Source organism: Globicephala melas, chromosome 15, assembly GCF_963455315.2.
Source record: "Globicephala melas chromosome 15, mGloMel1.2, whole genome shotgun sequence".
Lineage (NCBI taxonomy): Eukaryota > Metazoa > Chordata > Mammalia > Artiodactyla > Delphinidae > Globicephala > Globicephala melas.
Genome location: NC_083328.1, coordinates 43758053 through 43776811, shown reverse-complemented (window position 1 = coordinate 43776811; position 18759 = coordinate 43758053). Strand labels below are relative to the sequence as shown.

The window sequence follows — 18759 nt, the reverse complement described above, 5'->3', positions numbered from 1 at the left end:
TAGGGGCTTCGCTCAGTCAACCCTGCACTTACCTGCACATCCCTAAAATGGGCTCACTCCCTTCAGCCTTGGCCAACCTCAGCTTTCCAGGGGCAGCCCCGTAGTGGGGGCCCTTCGAAAGTAGTCTGTTCACTGCCCTTCTGGAGTCCCCAAGGGGATGGAAACGAACCACTGCCTGAGGTAGGGAGGCAGGGAGGGGCAGTCGTGGGGAACAGACTCCCAGGACAGACAGAGCCAGGTCTGAGCTTGGTGGGGCCTCTTCCCAGCCACGCCCTCGAGGAGGAGACCGTATCGCTCACATGGGGTGAAGCAGCCCTGCAGGATGAACAGCTTCTGATACCTGCACTAAGTACTCAGTGCAAACGGCACGGTCAACACAACGGGATAGATGGATGGACACGTCTACTTCCACCTGCTGACTGTTTGCTGGCTTTGGGGGACTGAGAGGTAAACCTCCATGTAAACGAGGTGACGACCACCAACACTCGCTGGGGGCCACACAGGGTTCAACACTTCCCGCGCCTGGTGCCACCTGCCCACACGACCGGCCACGGGAGGCGGTGGCAGAGCTGAGATCTGGCCCGCAGAGTCCTGCTCTCATACAGGGCTCCATGCTGCCTCCAGCTGTCAAGGGTAAGGCCTTGGGACTTCCCTGGAGGTCCAGTGGTTAAGGCTCCACGCTCCCAATGCAGGGGGCACGGATTCGGTCCCTGGTTGGGATCCCTCATGCCGCACAGCACGGCTAAAAGAATAAAATAAAATAAAACTAGAACGCTCAAAAAAAAAAAAAAGAGTAAGGCCTTGATGAGAGAAGGGAAAAACGCTTCCCTACAGAAGAATTCTGATTAATAAACGCAGAAGGAAGGGGAGGAATGGAAAACCACCATGAGAACAGCACAGGAACAGCTGCGCAGGTGACCACCGTGGCTCTAGGGACTGACTGGCTATTCTGCACAGCCCTCCAAGTGTCTCCCCCCACATAATCTTAATCGCCGTGGTGGTTTTAGCAGATGCCCCCCAATTCTCTGATAGCCTTCACTCCAGGAGGTGGTGTGGTACTCAACCCCCTCCCGCTGAGGGTGGGCTGGTCATGGCAACTCCCTTCCGACAAATAGTCTGGAAAGGGAAAACTGCAAATTCACAATTTTGGATTGTGACAATACCTTCCCCACATGATCAAGGTTAACTTCCCCAGTAACAGGTCGGGTGATATGCTGTCATGAGAAGGGGACCTCGCCTCCACGGTCTTCTTTCCAAAACTCCCAACCCCAGACTGACGGTGAGAAGCATTGGTCAGACCCAAAGTTAGGGACATCTGTGGAACTGCCTGACCAGCATCCATCAGATCTGTCAAGATCACAGAGGACAAGGAAAGACCAACAACCACTGCAGATAGAAGACTAAGGAAACAGGACGACTAAATGCCCTGAGGACCCTGGATTAGGTCCGGGACAGAGAAAGGCCATCAGAGGAAGCACTGACAGGAAGTGCTGAGCCAGCGCTAACTTCTTAGTTTTGATACCTGTGCTGTGGTCACTCAGGATGTTACCATTGGGGGCAGCCGTGAAGGGCACGTGGGCATGCTACACTCTTTTTGCAACCCTCTGTCAACCTAATATTGCCTCTAAGTAAAACGTAAAAGAGCAAAACCAGGCCTTGAAAAGGTGTGTGTCTGTGAGCTGTGCACGTGCACGATGATGAGAGAGCACGTCTTGGTCTCAGGTGTGAATCCACGGGAGAGCGCTGGCGGCGCTACGGTTTTACCTTTCCTATAAAATTTCCAAAATATGCAATCTAAAAAATCTATTTCCCTATGGGCTGCAGAATGCAGGGAGAAGAAAGGCCTGGATTCCTTCTCCTCGGGTGGCGAGAGGGCTGCTGGGGCCTGTGCACTTCAAGGAGACACCTGCAGAGGGCGACCTGCTGAGCCCCGTACCAGCAGCTTTGGAACCTACCATGTGGGCAGAGACACGCTGAAGGCGCTTTCTTATACCTTGTTTAGAATTCTGACCAGCAGCTGACCAGAAACATCTGAGCAAACCTGGTGACCATCTGCCAGCCAACAGCCGTTTTAGTGGTGCTGCCCTTTGGGTTTTTCCAGCAGCATTCACACCATCACTTCACACTTCACTGTAGTTGTTCTTAACCTACTCTCCTCAGAACCAAGAAGCAGCCTGAAAGGATGGGCCAGGTAGAAAGAGGCTCCCAACTTGCAAAACACACAGACAGGGGACCTATGTACACGGAGAGACATCCCATGTCAATGGATTGGAAGGCCTAATGCCGTGAAGATGGCAATAATCCCAAAATGATCCACAAATTCAACACAATCCCTGTCAACATTCCAGCTGGCTTCCTTGCAGAGTGACAAGCTGATGCTAGCATTCAGATGGAAATGCAAGGGGTCTGGAATAGTCAAAACAATCTTGAAAAAGAAAACAGAAGTGGAGGACTCACACACGTCTCAAACCTTACTACAAAACTACTGTCAGTGAGACTACACTGGCATAAAGAAGGACACACAGAGCAATGGAATAGCACAGAGAGTCCAGAATAAACCCTCACATTTATGGCCAACTGATTTCCAGCAGGAGTGCCCAGATAATTCTGTGGGGAAGAACAGTCTTTTCAACAAAAGGACAACTGGATATCCAGAAGCAAACGAATAAAGTTGGACTCCTCTTTCATACCATATGCAAAAAATTAATTCAAAATGGATCAAGAACATAAACGTAAGGGCAAAACGATAAAACTCTTAGGAGAAAACACAGGGGTAACTCTTTGTGACCCTGGATTAGGCAATGGTTTCTTCTGACATGACATCAAAAGCACAAGTGAAAAAACAGATAAACTGGACTTCATCAACATTTAAAACATTTGATACAATTAAGAAAGTAAAAAAGACAACCCACAAAAAGGGGGAAATGTTTTTTAATTGAAGTATAGTTGATTTATAATATTATTTTAGTTTTAGGTGTACAACATAATGATTCACAATTTTGATAGATTGTACTCCATTTAAAGTTATTATAAAATATTTCCCTGGGCTTCCCTGGTGGCGCAGTGGTTGAGAGTCCGCCTGCCGATGCAGGGGACACGGGTTTGTGCTCCGGTCCGGGAAGATCCCACATGCCGCGGAGCGGCTAAGGCACGTGAGCCATGGCCGCTGAGCCTGTGCGTCCGGAGCCTATGTTCCGCAACAGGAGAGGCCACAACAGTGAGAGGCCCACATACCGCAAAAAAAAAAAAAAAAAAATTTCCCTGTGCTGTACAATATATCCTTGTAGCTTATTTATTTTATACATAGGGGTTCGTACCTCTTAATCCCCTACCCTACCTTGCCCCTCCCCTCTTCCCTCTCCCCATTGGTAACCACGTTTGTTCTCTGTATATTCAAGCCTATTTCTGTTTGGTTATATTCATTCATTTTAGTTTTTAGATTTCACATATAAGTGATAACATACAGTATCTGTCTTTCTCTGTCTGACTTGTTTCACTTAGCATATAATACCTCCAAGTCTATCCATTCTTCTTGTTATGGCTGAGTAATATGCCACTGTGATACACATATCACATCTTCTTTATCCATTCATCTGTTGACGGACACTTAGGTGCTGCTATGAACATGGGGTGCATACTTTTGAACTAGTGTTTTCATTTTCTTTGGATGTATATTGTTTTATGAGTAGTATTCCACTGTGTATATTGACCACATCTTCTTTATCCATTCATCTGTTGATGGTCACTTAGGTTGCTTCCATATCTTGGCTATTGTAAACAGTGAAAATATCTTTTCAAATTAGTTTTTTCATTTTCTTCGAATATATACCCAGGAGTGGAATTGCTGGGTCATAACGCAGTTACACTTTGAGTTTTTTAACAAACCTCCATACTGTTTTCCACAGTGGTTGCACCAATTTACGTTCCCAGTGTAGGAGGGTTCCCTCTTTTCCATATTCCTGCCAACATTTGTTATTTATGGTCTTTTTGATGATAGCCATTCTGACAGGTATGAGGTGACATCTCATTGTGGTTTTGATTTGCATTTCTCTGATGATTAGTGATTTTGAGCATTTTTTCACGTGCCTGTTGGCCATTTGTATGTCTTCTTTGGAAAAATGATTATTCAGGTCTTCTGCCTATTTTCCAATCAGTTTTTTTTTTTTTTTTGATATTGAGTTGTATGAGCTGTTTATATATTTTGGATATTAACCCCTTATTGGTCGTATCATTTGCAAATATTTTCTCCCATTCAGTAGGTCTTGTCTTTCGTTTTGTCAATGGTTTCCTTTGCTGTGCAAAAAAAACTTTTAAGTTTAAATTAGGTCCCATTTGTTTATTTTTTATTTTGTTTCCTTCGCCTTAAGATAAAAAAAAACTGCTAAAATTTATGTCAAAGAGTGTTCTGCCTATGTTTTCCTCTAGGAGTTTTATAGTATCTGGTCTTACAGTTAGGTCATTAATCCACTTTGAGTTTATTTTTGTATATGGTGTGAGGGAATGATCTAATTTCATTCTTCTACATGTAGCTGCCCAGTTTTCCCAGCACCACTTGTTGAAGAGACTGTCTTTTCCCCATTGCATATTGTTGCCTCCTATGTCCTAGATTAACTGCCCGTTAAGTGGGTGTGTTTATTTCTGGGCTCTCTATTCTGTTCCACTGATCTATGTGTCTGTTTTTGCGCCAGTACCATACTGGTTTTTGTTAGTTTGTTTGTTTTTGTTTTTTTATCGGAGTATACTTGATTTACAATGTTGTGTTAGTTTCAGGGTGATTCAGTTATACATATATATATTCTTTTTCAGACTCTTTTCCCTTATAGGTTATTACAGAATATTCAGTAGAGTTTCCTGTGCTATACAGTAGGTCCCTGTTGATTATCTATTTTATATGTAGTAGTGTGTATATGTTAATCTCAAACTCCTAACTTATCCCTCCCCCACCCCCCTTACTCCTTTGTTAACCATAAGTGTGTTTTCTATGTTTGTGAGTCTGTTTCCTTTTTGTAAATAAGTTCATTTGTATCATTTTTCTTAGATTCCACATATAAGTGATATCGTATGATATTTGTCTTTCTCTGTCTGACCTACTTTACTTAGTATGATAATCTCTACATCCACCCATGTTGCTGCAAATGGTATTATTTCATTCTTTTTTATGGCTGAGTAATATTCCATTGTATATATGTACCACATCTTCTTTACCCGTTCATTAGTCAGTGGACATTTAGGTTGCAGTATCATACTGTTTTGATGACTGTAGCTTTGTAGCTTTGTGACTGTAGTCACAGCATGATACCTCCAGCTCTGTTCTTCTTGGAGAAAATATTTGCAAATCACATAGCTGGTAAGAGATCTGTATCAGGAATATATATATACAATTCAATAATAAAATGACAGCCCAGCGGTAGGTTGGGCAAAGGATCTGCACAGACATTTCTACAAAGAAAATACAAATTGCCAATAAGCACATGAAAAGATGACTAACGTCATGAATCATAAGGGAAATGCAAATCAAAAGCACAATGAGATGCCACTTCACATCCACTAGTACAACTATGATTAATAAGCCATCAGATAATAACAAATGGTTAGCAAGGATCTGAAAACTAGCTGATGAGAATGTAAGACGGTACAGCTACTCTGGAAACCAGTCTGGCAGGTCCTCAAAAGTTAAACAGTTTACCATTTGGCCCAGCAATTCCACTCCTAGACATATATCCAAAAGAAATGAAATCCTGTGTCCACTAAAAGACTTGTATTTAATAGTCAAAAGGTGAAAACAACTCAGATGTCCACCAACTTATGAATGGATAAATAAAATGTGATATATCCATACAGTGGAATATTATTCGGCCATAAAAAGGAATCAAGTACTGATAAAGCTACAATGAGAATGAACCTAGAAAACATTATGCTAAATGAAAGAAGCCAGTCACAAAAGACCACATATTGTATGATTCCATTTATATGGAATATAGGTAAATCTACAGGAACAAAAAGTAGATTAGTAGTTGCCTAAGACAGGCGGACGGGGAGTTTAGGGTGGGTAGCAGCTAAAAAGCGTGGGGTTTCTTTCTGGGGTAAGGAAAATGTTATAAAACTGACGGTGGTGATGGTTGCACAAAACTCTGAATATATCAAAACCACTGAATAAACTGTATACTTTAAATGGGTAAATTGTATGGTATCTGAATTTTATCTCAATAAATATTGTATGTAAGATAGAATACTTCCACTTATAAAGGTGGTAGGATAAAAATGTCTCTACCCACTTCTCCCTAAAACTCACTGACCCTAGGAAAACAGAGGTGGAAACTGAGGGAGGCAGAACTCAGCCAGAAACTGCCCCTTGTAACACTTCACCACCAAGCTGCAGGAGAAGGATGAGGGTGACTGTCCACTGCTGGTCTCTGCCTTCTGAGGCCAATGAAGGGACAAAGCACTTTACACTCACATGCGTGCACACATGTCTACACCCACATGTGTACATGCATTCACACCCACGGCACACACTCGCTCACACCTGTGTGCGCATGCACACACACACACACACACACACACACACACACACACCACAAAACTGGGAACCAGGAGGGGCTGCTCCCTCCATGCTGCACACAGCAGGCCCTGCCCCATCATCCAGCTGCAAGCAACTGGCTCAGGAAGAATCCCCTCCACTCAGAGATGGAGCTCAGGGTCTACACCCTGAGAAGAAAAACAGAACAGACAGGAAATACAACAGACAAAGGACACCCAACATTTACCAAGGGCCACATGAAATCCATAAACACAGACCCATCTAAGATATCAAGAAACACTGATAAGGTAACAAAGGGACTCAACCAAGCACGGGAAAGAAGTAAAATAAATAAGAGATAAAACCACCACAGAAATGGAGGCAGCACTGAATGCAAAACAGCGGCACAGCTGAAAACAAAAAGCTGGCTGGAAAAGTGAGCAAAGTGGGGGAAAAGCATGAAGAGGACTGGAGAGAAAAATACCCATACGGAAGACAAAGAATACTTAACATCTGCATAATCAGTGTTCCTGAAGAAAGAAAATGAATAAAATGTTAAAAAAACTTTTCAACATGTAATTTAAGAAAACTTTACATATATATTAAATCTACAAATTGAAAGAACATGCTTACGTACAAAAAAAATTCCAGTGTCCTTTAAATCACAAACACGTCGCAGTGTAACGAGTGATTCTGCAGAGCTGCCCTCTGCTCCACCACCGCTGTCACTGCTGCTCACGGCCCATTGCTTCCTCCTGACTTTTCACTGTCCTGGACACTATTTACTCTATACTTGAACTGATTTATTATTATATGGGGTTCCCAAAGCACGGTACCACACCTCCCTCTAGATGGGGCTTAGTAATCAACGTGAAAACACACTGAGATGACAACACCCAGCTGTCCCAGAGAGTGAGTGAATGTTTTGAGCAGCCATTCCCTTCTTCTAGGCACACATGAAGGCCATGCCTATTTATGGGGTTCTCCCAACAGGTTTTATAAAAAGTTGGCAGGGCATGGAGCAACAAAGCCCGTGAGCCACAACTACTGAGCCTGCGCATCTGCAGCCTGTGCTCCACAACAAGAGAGGCCGCGACAGTGAGATGCCCGTGCACCGCGATGAGGAGTGGCCCCCACTCGCCGCAACTAGAGGAAGCCCGCGAGCAGAAACAAGGACCCAACACAGCCAAAAATGAATAAAGAAAGAATGAAAGAAAGAATGAATGGATCAGATTTATATTTAAAAAAAAAAAAAAAAGTTGGCAGGGGACTTCCCTGGTGGTCCAGTGGTTAAGAATCCACCTTCCAGGACTTCCCTGGTGGCGCAGTGGTTAGGAATCCACCTGCCAATGCAGGGACAAGGGTTCGAGCCCTGGTCCAGGAAGACCCCACATGCCACAGAGCAACTAAGCCCGTGCGCCACAACTACGGAGCCTGCGCTCTAGAGCCTGTGAGCCACAACTACTGAGCCCTTATGCCATAACTACTGAAGCTCGCACGCCTAGAGCCCATGCTCTGCAATAAGAGAAGCGACCGCAATGAGAAGCCCATGTATCGCAATGAAGAGTAGCCCCCGTTCGCCACAGCTAGAGAAAGCCCGTGTGTAGCAACGAAGACCCAACGCAGCCAAAAATAAATAAATTAATAAATAAATAAACTTTTTTTAAAAACCTTTAAAAATAATTTAAAAAAAAAGAATCCACCTGCCAATGCAGGAAACACAGGTTCCAGCCCTGGTCCAGGAAGATCCCACATGCCGCGGAGCAACTAAGCCCGTATGCCACAACTACGGAGGCTGCGCTCTAGAGCCTGAGAGCCACATCTACTGAGCCCATGAGCCACAACTACTGAAGCCCGCATACCTAGAGCCTGTGCTCCGCAACAAGAGAAGCCACTGCAATGAGAAGCCTGCTCATTGCAACTAGAGAAAGCCCATGAGCAGCAACGAAGACCCAAAGCAGCCAAAAATAAATTAATTTATTAAAAAAAAAAAAGAATCCGCCTTCCAATGCAGGAGACGCACGTTTGATCCCTGGTCAGGGAACTAAGATCCCACATGCTATGGGGCAACTAAGCCCGTGCACGGCAACTACTGAACCCACGCACTCTGGAACCTGCGCACCACAACTAGAGAGAAGTCTGCGCGCCACACTGAGAGATCCCGAGTGCCGCAACTAAGACCCAACACTGCCAAAAATAAATAAATAATATTAAAAGAAAAAAAGTTGGCAGGTCAGGGATATGATCAAGATGTTTTTATTTTGCCTTTAACTATAAATATGTATTTTAAAAGTTGTAGTTCGATCTTTCTGCTACAGTTTCCAACTTTTAACTAGCACTATGAAAATAGCTTGATTATCTCTTTTTCTAAGAGATGGGTGCTGAGGGATAAAATGTTGGGCCCAGTCTTAAAGCCTCTGGATCTCTTTCATTTTCCTCCCAAGTTCAACATGGGTGTCCAGGGTTCAGCTGTGTATTTAGTTCTGTAAACCTGCCTGGGCAGCCTCCTGCGGCATCCTGAACAAGAGGGCAGCAGGAGCAGCATGGCATCCAGGGTCCCCCCAGCACTGCCCACTCAGAAAGGGCCGACCACGGTCAGCTCTGCGCCAGGCACCGCTGCAGACTGTGCCTGGCTGGAGCTCTGGACTCAGGGTTTGTGCCTTGTTTTCTGTTGCTGTTTTTGTCTGTGTGACTTGAGAACTTTTATTGTTTCCTCACGTATGTTGATTTTGTTTTCCCCAGTTTCCTTAAGATGGTTCAGCGTGAAACCATCAAACTGAAGGCGGCGCTTGAGAAGCCGGCCAATGACATGCACAGATTTTGAACCACACGGACTGGGTTCCCATCCCACCAGCGGCCGGTGGGGCGACCTGGTCACTTTATGTCTCTGATAGCACCATGCCTACCTGGGACTCGGCAATGCTGGTCCCCTCATCTGGCCAGATTTTCAGGGAGGGGTGTGGAACCTAAAGAACAGGGTGACAATTCTGGAAAAAAACCACCTTCAAAGGGCCAGCTCCTTGCCAGGCGCAAACTCTGCCGCTTGATGGCCAAGGCCATCGCAGGCCCGGCCCAGCCCCTTCCTACCTCTCCAGCCCCTCCAGCCTCCCCGGCGCCATCTGTGCAACCTTGGACAGGGCCTCCCGGCTCAGGGGTGCCAATAGAGAACCAGATGTTCACCTGCTTGAGCCTGAGAACAGCAGGGACCCCTTAACCTTGCCACACAGCTCTGGGGGGCCGTCTGCAGGCCTGAACTCGGTCACTGAGCTTTCTTGCAGAGTCCCTTCTTTGCAATATGGCTGTAACAAGTGTTAAATGGCCTAGAAGCAGCCTTAAGTTTTTTATAAATTGAGTTTATTTATTACATGCAAAGCCCACACCAACAGGTAACATCACAGAAAAGCATAAACAAAGCTCTTTGACAAAGATGAAAATATGATCAACACAAACATTATACAACGTATTACTCTCCTAAAGAATCTTAGGAGTTAATGAACTCTGTGAAAATGGAGTTTAATGCCAATAGGTAGAGCCTCATTTTGCTCTCTCTACAACCGAGATTAATACATACAACTGGACTTTCAGAGACCTCCAATTTCTTTCCCCTCTCCTAAAAGTGTGTTTAGAGTCCTTGTTTAACAGAAGGGTCTGAACGCTCTGCAGGAAAAGGAAAGAAATAACTTTCAACACTCAGAGCACTGAAGCACAGACTGGGGCAATCGACTTCACCACCAGCAAGAACCTGATTCTACAGGCAGATCTGGCCAGGAAGGTGTCCGCCTGCGCCAGGAACACGTAGCCTCACTCCTCTTGTCTATCAGATTCTATCGGTGCCGCAGCGGCGTCTTAACCCACGAGCTGCCCTCTCGCAGCACAGAGTGGCTCCCTCCAGCCAGAGCTGGCCCTGACATGACACAGGGACACTGACCACTGACCCAACACAGAATTCAGCTCCGCTGGGCCCCCCAGCCTCTACAAAGGCACTGAGGTCACCTCCAGCCTGCCGCCCTGCCCGGGCAGCTCAGCGAGAGGAGGGCTGCTGGGGGGAGGGGCCCTTCCACCCCTGTCCTCACTGAGCATGTCCCCGTGTACACGCCACTGCGTCTGAGGGGCTTTTTGGAGGAGACAGCTTTATAAAACCACTACAGTGCTTGTGTGAGGACGCCGAGCGTTATCTACCACACCTCCTAAGGCCCAACCTATGAAGTCACACTCGTACTTTCTTTCAGAGCCAAGTGCCGGGGAACCTTGGCTTCCCCTAACTGGTGGGTTGTGTCTCAACGTGGACCACGAATGTCGTTTCTTATATTTTAGGTACTGGTACCTAGGAGTAGAACACAGGTCTGTTTGCGCAAAGTCAACTTGGAAAATGTAAAATATGATAAAATTACAGTATTTTATCCCTGTAAAATCTACAGGGATTTTACACTCAGAGATCGCTTAGCTCTGCAGGAAACAAATTCACTTTGTGTTACATGATGTCAGTGTCACAGTCCTGTGCCTCCCACCTTATGTGCCATTAAGCTCTACAAAGCGTCTACTCACCCCATCCCAGAGCCAGATAATCACGGAGGCCACCTTGTCCCTGACAGATAGCCAGAGCCTAATCAATTTATAGTAAGTGATCTGGACCACGTCAAACCACACTTGGGACTCAGTGTTATAGCAGAGCTACTTTCACCTTTAAAAAAACAATGGTGTTTCAAGGCTGAGAAAAGACACTCAGCTAAAACTGAAATTACATGTAATTCCTATTCCAGAAGATCCTGTTGAAGGCACTGTTAACCAGACTTTTTTTTTTTAACATCTTTATTGGAGTATAATTGCTTTAAAATGTTGTGTTAGTTTCTGCTGTATAACAAAGTGAATCAGCTATACGTATACATATATCCCCACATCCCCTCCCTCTTGCGTCTCCCTCCCGCCCTCCCTATCCCACCCCTCTAGGTGGTGGCAAAGCACTGAGTTGATCTCCCTGTGCTATGCAGCTGCTTCCCACTAGCTATCTATTTTACATTTGATAGTGTTTGTATGTCAGTTGTCAATGTTGCTCTCTCACTTTGTCCCAGCTTACCCCTTCCCCTCCCCGTGTCCTCAAGTCCATTCTCTATGTCTGCATCTTTATCCCTGTCCTGCCCCTAGGTTCACCAGAAGAACCTTTTTTTTTTTTTAGATTCCATATATATGCATTAGCATACAGTATTTGTTTTTCCCTTTCTGACTTATTTCACTCTGTATGACTGACTCTAGGTCCAGCCACCTCACTACAAATAACTCAATTTCATTTCTTTTCATGGCTGAGTAATATTCCATTGCATATATGTGCCACATCTTCTTTATCTATTCATCTGTTGATGGACACTTAGGTTGCTTCCATGTCCTGGCTATTGTAAATAGTGCTGCAATGAACACTGTGGTACATGCCTCTTTCTGAATTATGGTTTTCTCAGGGTATATGCCCAGTAGTGGGATTGCTGGGTCGTATGGTCGTTCTATTTTTAGTTTTTTAAGGAACCTCCATACTGTTCTCCATAGTGGCTGTATCAGTTTACATTCCCACCAACAGTGCAAGAGGGTTCCCTTTTCTCCCCATCCTCTCCAGCATTTATTGTTTGTAGATTTTTTAATGATGGCCATTCTGACTGGTGTGAGGTGATACCTCATTGTAGTTTTGATTTGCATTTCTCTAATGATTAGTGATGTTGAGCATCTTTTCATATGTTTGTTGGCAATCTGTATATCTTCTTTGGAGAAATGTCTATTTAGATCTTCTGCCCATTTTTTGATTGGGTTCTTTGTTTTTTTGATATTGAGCTGAATAAGCTGCTTGTATGTTTTGGAGATTAATCCTTGGTCAGTTGCTTCATTTGCAAATATTTTCTCCCAACCTGAGAGTTGTCTTTTCATCTTGTTTATGGTTTCCTTTGCTGTGCAAAAGCTTTTAAGTTCATTAGGTTCCATTTGTTTATTTTTGTTTTTATTTCCATTACTCTAGGAGGTGGGTCAAAAAGGATCTTGCTGTGATTTATGTCATAGAGTGTTCTGCCTATGTTTTCCTCTAAGAGTTTTATAGTGTCTGCTCTTACATTTAGGTCTTTAATCCATTTTGAGTTTATTTTTGTGCATGGTGTTAAGAAGTGTTCTAATTTCATTCTTTTACATGTAGATGTCCAGTTTTCCCAGCACCACTTATTGAAGAGGCTGTCTTTCCTCCACTGTATACTCTTGCCTCCTTTATCAAACATAAGGTGACCATATGTGCATGGGTTTATCTCTGGGCTTTCTATCCTGTTCCATTGATCTATATTTCTGTTTTTGTGCCAGTACCATACTGTCTTGATTACTGTAGCTTTGTAGTATAGTCTGAAGTCCAGGAGACTGATTCCTCCAGCTCCGTTTTTCTTTCTCAAGACTGCTTTGGCTATTTGGGGTCTTTTGTGTTTCCATACAAATGGTGAAATTTTTTGTTCTAGTTCTGTGAAAAATGCCATTGGTAGTTTGATAGAGATTGCACTGAATCTGTAGATTGCTTTGGGTAATGTAGTCATTTTCACAATGTTGATTCTTCTAATCCAAGAACATAGTATATTTCTCCATCTGTTTGTATCATCTTTAATTTATTTCATCAGTGTCTTATAGTTTTCTGCATACAGGTCTTTTGTCTCCTTAGGTAGGTTTATTCCTAGATATTTTTGTTGCAATGGTACATGGTAGTGTTTCCTTAATTTCTATTTCAGATTTTTCATCATTAGTGTATAGGAATGCAAGAGATTTCTGTGCGTTAATTTTATATCCTGCTACTCTACCAAATTCATTGATTAGCTTTAGTAGTTTTCTGGTAGCATCTTTAGGATTCTCTACATATAGTATCATGTCATCTGCAAACAGTGACAGTTTTACTTCTTCTTTTCCGATTTGGAGTCCTTTTATTTCTTTTTCTTCTCTGACTGCTGTGGCTAAAACTTCCAAAACTATGTTGAATAATAGTGGTGAGAGTGGGCAACCTTGTCTTGTTCCTGATCTTCGAGGAAATTTAACCAGACTTTTCAGTTGTCCAATTACCTTTCTAAATTTCTGTGTTCATTTCTCTTCCCTTCGCCATATCCTAAGAGCCCCATCCTCTACAAGGCAGAAAAGAGCCAGCTATCTGCTGCCTGCTGTTTACCTGCTTCATCTCTTAAAATGTGTGGGTTTCCATATGGGTTAGAGCCTGCTCTGTTTAATGGGCGGGAAAAAAGGAGGTATATCTGGAAAGATGTGTAAAGTGCTCTCAGTTTTCTTCCTTGTATTTCTTATCAGCAGCACAGCTGACAAAGCTGGTTAAGGTCTGCAGTTGACAACACTGTGTTGGTGTGAACACCCTGAGTTTTTTCCAAATGCTCTTGTCGTATAAGGGAATCTCCTTGATTTTCCAAGTTACACATTTGAGTTTTCAGGGGTAAAGGGGTATCAAGTCTAAAACTTACTTTCAAATGGTTCACAGAAAAAATGTAGTTATACAGAGAGAAAGACATAACAAACATGTTAAAAATGTTTCATGTTTGGGGAATCCGGATAAAGAGCATATGGGAATTCTTTGTATCATTCTTGCAACTTGTAAAAGTCTGAAATCACATAAAATAAACATTTAAAAAATCATCTATAAAGGGCTAGGATGCAGAAATAAGATCGGTTACAATATTTCATAAAGATACAAAGGGTTAGCCATCCACAGCACCTGCCTAAGGCTGCCTAAGCCATCCACTTACACAACACTGTAAGTCAGGGTTCCTCAGAAAAACAGAATCAACAGGATATATACACAGAGATTTATTTTAAGGAATTGGGTCACATAATCATGGGGGTCCAAGACCAAAATCTGCTGGGGTGAGCCTGCAGGCTGAAGACCCAAGAAGGAGCAGCATTTGTAGTCCAAAGGCCTTCTGCCGGCAAATTCCTTCTGGCTGGGGAGGGATGTGGAGAGGAAGAGAGGGGAGGTGGCTATGGTGGGGGTATCAGTCTTTGTTCTGTTCAGGCCTTCAACTGATTAGAGGCCATCTACATTACAGAGGGTAATCTACTTTCCTCAAAATCCACTGACTTTAATGTTAATCTCATCTAGAAAACACCTTCACACAAACAACCAGAAAAATATTTGACCAAATATCTGGGCACCATAGCCCAGCCAAGTTGACACACAAAATTAACCATCACAGCCTGCAGGAGCAGAGGCTAGACTGTCTTCTAAGAAAAATCACGGCACACATCCAAAGCTTCCTAATCTCATAAATGACGGCTTCAGCCTACCTTCCATTTGGCAAGCTGTCAGGGTAATCAGCAACATGAAACATCTGCCCCTCCCCTGCTTCTGGCCAGAGAAAGTAACTCTGAGCTCTCTGCTATCAGGGAAGCTTGCCCGTGGGATACAAGGTCAACTTCACACAGATGAGGGCAAACACATCAGAACAGTTGAGTGGGTCAAAAAGATCCCAGTGCTGGACCCACTCCTGCCTAATTCAAACAGAATTTCAGAAGTAGGGGTTGTGTGCAGCCAAGGCAACAAAAAACTGCTCTAGATCATCTTCCTTTAACTCCTAGATCCAGCCAAACCATAAGATTAATTGTATTCATCATGATTATCTTACTAGAAATATTTAGGACAGCTGTTTGGACCCAGTGGTAGAGCTCCTTTCCTTAGTCCACCATTATGGTTATGCCAAGAGCTCATGGGGAAGAGCCATGGTAAACTGGCCAGTCCATCCACTACAAGGATGCAATCAGGCCAGCTGTCCACATCGAACAACATCTCCTTTAAAGACCCATGGAAGAAATCTCACATCTGCTCATTCTAGAATTTACTGCAGAGATTCCATGACTCCCATAACTGGGCATGATCTGCAATTTGCTTTGGTTGCCAGAACTTACATCTGCATTTTGTCTCCTGACCATGTATCTGAACTTAACCCACTTTCCTACCCTTACTGTCTTGCCCCAACTTTCTCTTTGAGGTCTTCTATGAAGTTGAAACTTTTGCAGCATATCTTGCTTAAGCATTCTCAAATTCTTTTTGGATGGAATGTTAATATAAAGTGGAAACATTTTATCAGCAAACACAAAGCTGTAATGTTTTAGAATGGCAAGGTACGCAGGGATGGATTACCTAGCTTGACCTTCCTTATTTTAAAGATGAAGAAACTGAGACCAAGAAAGGTGAAGAAACCAAGCCCAAGGGTCAAACAGGCCAAATGGTAAAGCCAGGAGGAGCCTGGATTTCTGTGAGCCATCCCTCACCACCCAGTTCTTTTCCGTCCCTGAGTTTGCAGTGGAGTCCTGACCTTGCCATCACTTCAGAGACGCCTGGAGCCGACTTTAGAACTAAGCCTGCCTCCTGCCAAGAGCAGACTTCTTAATTTTAGCCTGATTTTTTGACTTGCTGATTTGCCAGCTTACTTGAAAACTCTTCCTCTGAGCACTGAGCTTCAACCGTTTCTACTATTACCAAAAATAGAGTGCTTGAGAGTTATGAAACAATAGGTGCAGCGTAGCACTATACTAGTTTGTGTAATAAAAACAAATGTTTCTACCTGCACAGAAAAAAAGATGTGGAACACAAGATGTTTGTAGCATTTACAGTGTTACCACTAGGTGGTGAGATTACAGTTAATTTTTTCCTTTTGGCTTATCTGTGTTTTCTAATTTTTTCTCCAATAATCACAAGGACTTGCATAACTGTTTTAAAGTAAATAAAAATATTAAATACAAGCACTTTAACTTATTGTTTAGATCGTCAGGCTGCCTAAGTCTGCAGTGCAGTGGTTCACATCCTTGAAGCCGCTCTTAGGCTGGGGGTGTGGCTCTGCAGGATTCTTATTGGGAGACCTTCCACGTCCCCTCAGCTCTGATCCTCCTGGGGCTTGTTTCTTGTCCTTTACAAGCAAACATGTAACTTTTGCAGAAAAAGGAGATGATGAGCTTATTTTCAACATGAATTAGCCAGACTGAAGCACTCAAATTCCAAGTTTCCACTTTCAGATGACCTTCCTATCCAGGACAAGCAAACAACCTTCCATTTACAGGCTGTGTGGCTTTAAAGAAGAGAAAGGTTTACACCTATAGCCACCATAGCAATCAGTGAGGATGAGCAAAGCTGTTTTGTTAGAGGGATTTAATCCTGTTCATGAAAGGTTATTTCTGTAATCCCTGAGCCCATCACTAGCCTTTTCAGGATCTAAATATAAATAAACCCTCTAATGGGACCCCACGGTGTTGCGGTGTGTTCTGGTCCAGCTGCAGGGAAATACCCTTGAATATGCCGTCAGAGATGTCACCTGCTACACGAATAACAATGATATTGCAAATCAGAGCTCTGCCATCAGCAGGGAATTCTGGGGGAGCCACTGCCTGTTGGCCAGTTTCCCTGGCAAAGTCATCCCAAGCCCTTGTTGAAATAACCTGTTTCAGCCATTTGGTGCCACTCCATTCTTCACTGTCTTGCATACTAAATATGAAGATCCTAGTTGGTATTCTAACAAATCTGTCCTTTTTACCACCTCTCTTTTAGAAAAAAAGAGTGCCCCAGAAAGAATAAGTTTGGAAAAGCAACCAGTCTCAGACTTAGCAATTATTAAACATTTCTTAACGCCCTACAAAAACACTGTAAAATACTATCAACAAAGCAACTGCCCAGTGCTCAGGTGTGCACTGCAAGTCAAATCTTTGCAAATTGGCTTCAGGCCTGCAAGTGTGTCCTTTCCTCACCAGTTTTCACTCTACATTAGTATAGCAGAAAAGATAAAACTTTCCACGGTCAAGAGGAAAAAAACAAAAACCAACCAACAAAACTGGTAGCAGGGGCCTGGCCAAGCCCATACCCATCAAACCGAAAACTACCACTTTGGAGAATCATATTTACTGACTGGGAAAGCTGTTGAAAAAGCTACAAATGTTGATGAATGAAACAGAAGAGCCACAAAATTGTATATACAACATGCTTTTTAAAAGTGTGCATATATATTCAAGAACAGGAAAAGATGTAGAAGGACATGCACCTATATTTTAACACAGTTAATAACGGAGGTGATGAGCAAATTTTCTCTCGTGTATTTTGTACTTTTCTACCATAAACCTACATGTGTGTAAAATGTAAAAAGAAAACAATTCCTTAACGTCGGCCAACCTTAAGCTAAGTGAAGTTCTTCAAGGCAGGTGTGAGCGCCTGGAAGGCAGAGCCCATCACTGCGGACTCCTTCTCCTCAGCAGGCTTCCCAGTGACGCCCCCCATCTCTGCCCGCCCGGACAGCAGGCCCCAACCACAGGGCTCCAGGCCGCCCAGTACGCGAGTGAGGGTTAGGCGACGCCGTGTGCGGGGCCGTCTCACCCGGTGATCTCTCCTCAACTCCGGGGGGGGGGGCGGGGTGTCGCTCCCCATCTTAGGGGGTCTCTCCTCACCCGTGGGTCTATCCTCACTTGGGGGAGGGTCTCTCCCCATCTCGCGGGGAGGTCCCTCCTCAGCGGGGGTCTCTCCCCACCCCGGTGCAGCCTCACCTTGGGGTCGCGCTCGTAGTAGTGCTGCTGCGTGCGGATCCAGCGGCCCACCAGGTGGTCTCGCACCGTGTGCGCCAGCGCCAGGTAGTAGTCGCGGCGCGTGGCCACGTTGCGGTCCTTGACGAGCGTGAAGTGCAGGTGCCGGTTGAAGCTCTTCCGCACCTCGGCCACGTCGCCCAGCCCCGCCAGGCCGCGCACGCTGATCTGCTTCCGCCTCTCGCCGTCCGTCAGCGGCTTCGCCATCGCGCCGGCAGTCCGAGAAGGACGAGGAGGAGGGCAAGATAAGCCGCGGGGACACGCCCGCACGGAGGATGCTGCAGCTTCGCCGGCTGCCAGGCCGCGCCTGCGCACTGCGCTGCGGCGGCGAGGAAGGGAGGCGCAGAGGGTGCGCCTGCGCGCTGCGCCGGACCACGTGAGGGGCGGGGCCTGAGGAAGGGCGGGGTCGCAGGATGGGAGGGGCCTGCTGGAGGGGCCGCGCACCGACCCCTGGGTGAAGGAGTATTGCTGAGTTTCTCAACTTCCAGAGCTGAGGGTGAGGTCCTGGACTTATGGCCCATTCCTGCTAGCAACTCTCTTCATGTCCACTCCCTGAGACGGTGTCTCCTCCTGCTCGTCCCCCTCCCTAAAGCTGCTCACCTGGTTCCTACCTGCAGGTCCTCATCTGGGGCCCTCTTGCTCACTCTCACCAGCAACCCTCCAGTCTACACCCACTAGCA

At 44.8% G+C, this 18759-nt stretch overlaps 1 protein-coding gene across 1 annotated transcript in view; it reads right to left on the bottom strand.

Moving 5' to 3' along the window:
- Positions 1–18401, bottom strand: part of PYGB (glycogen phosphorylase B) — a 53789-nt gene extending 35388 nt beyond the window's left edge. The window contains exon 1 of the mRNA XM_030872512.2: positions 18044–18401. Coding sequence (XP_030728372.1) covers positions 18044–18286 — 243 coding nt within the window. The 5' untranslated portion in view covers positions 18287–18401. The remainder of the gene's footprint in view (positions 1–18043) is intronic.
- Between the last annotated feature and the right edge of the window lie 358 nt (positions 18402–18759).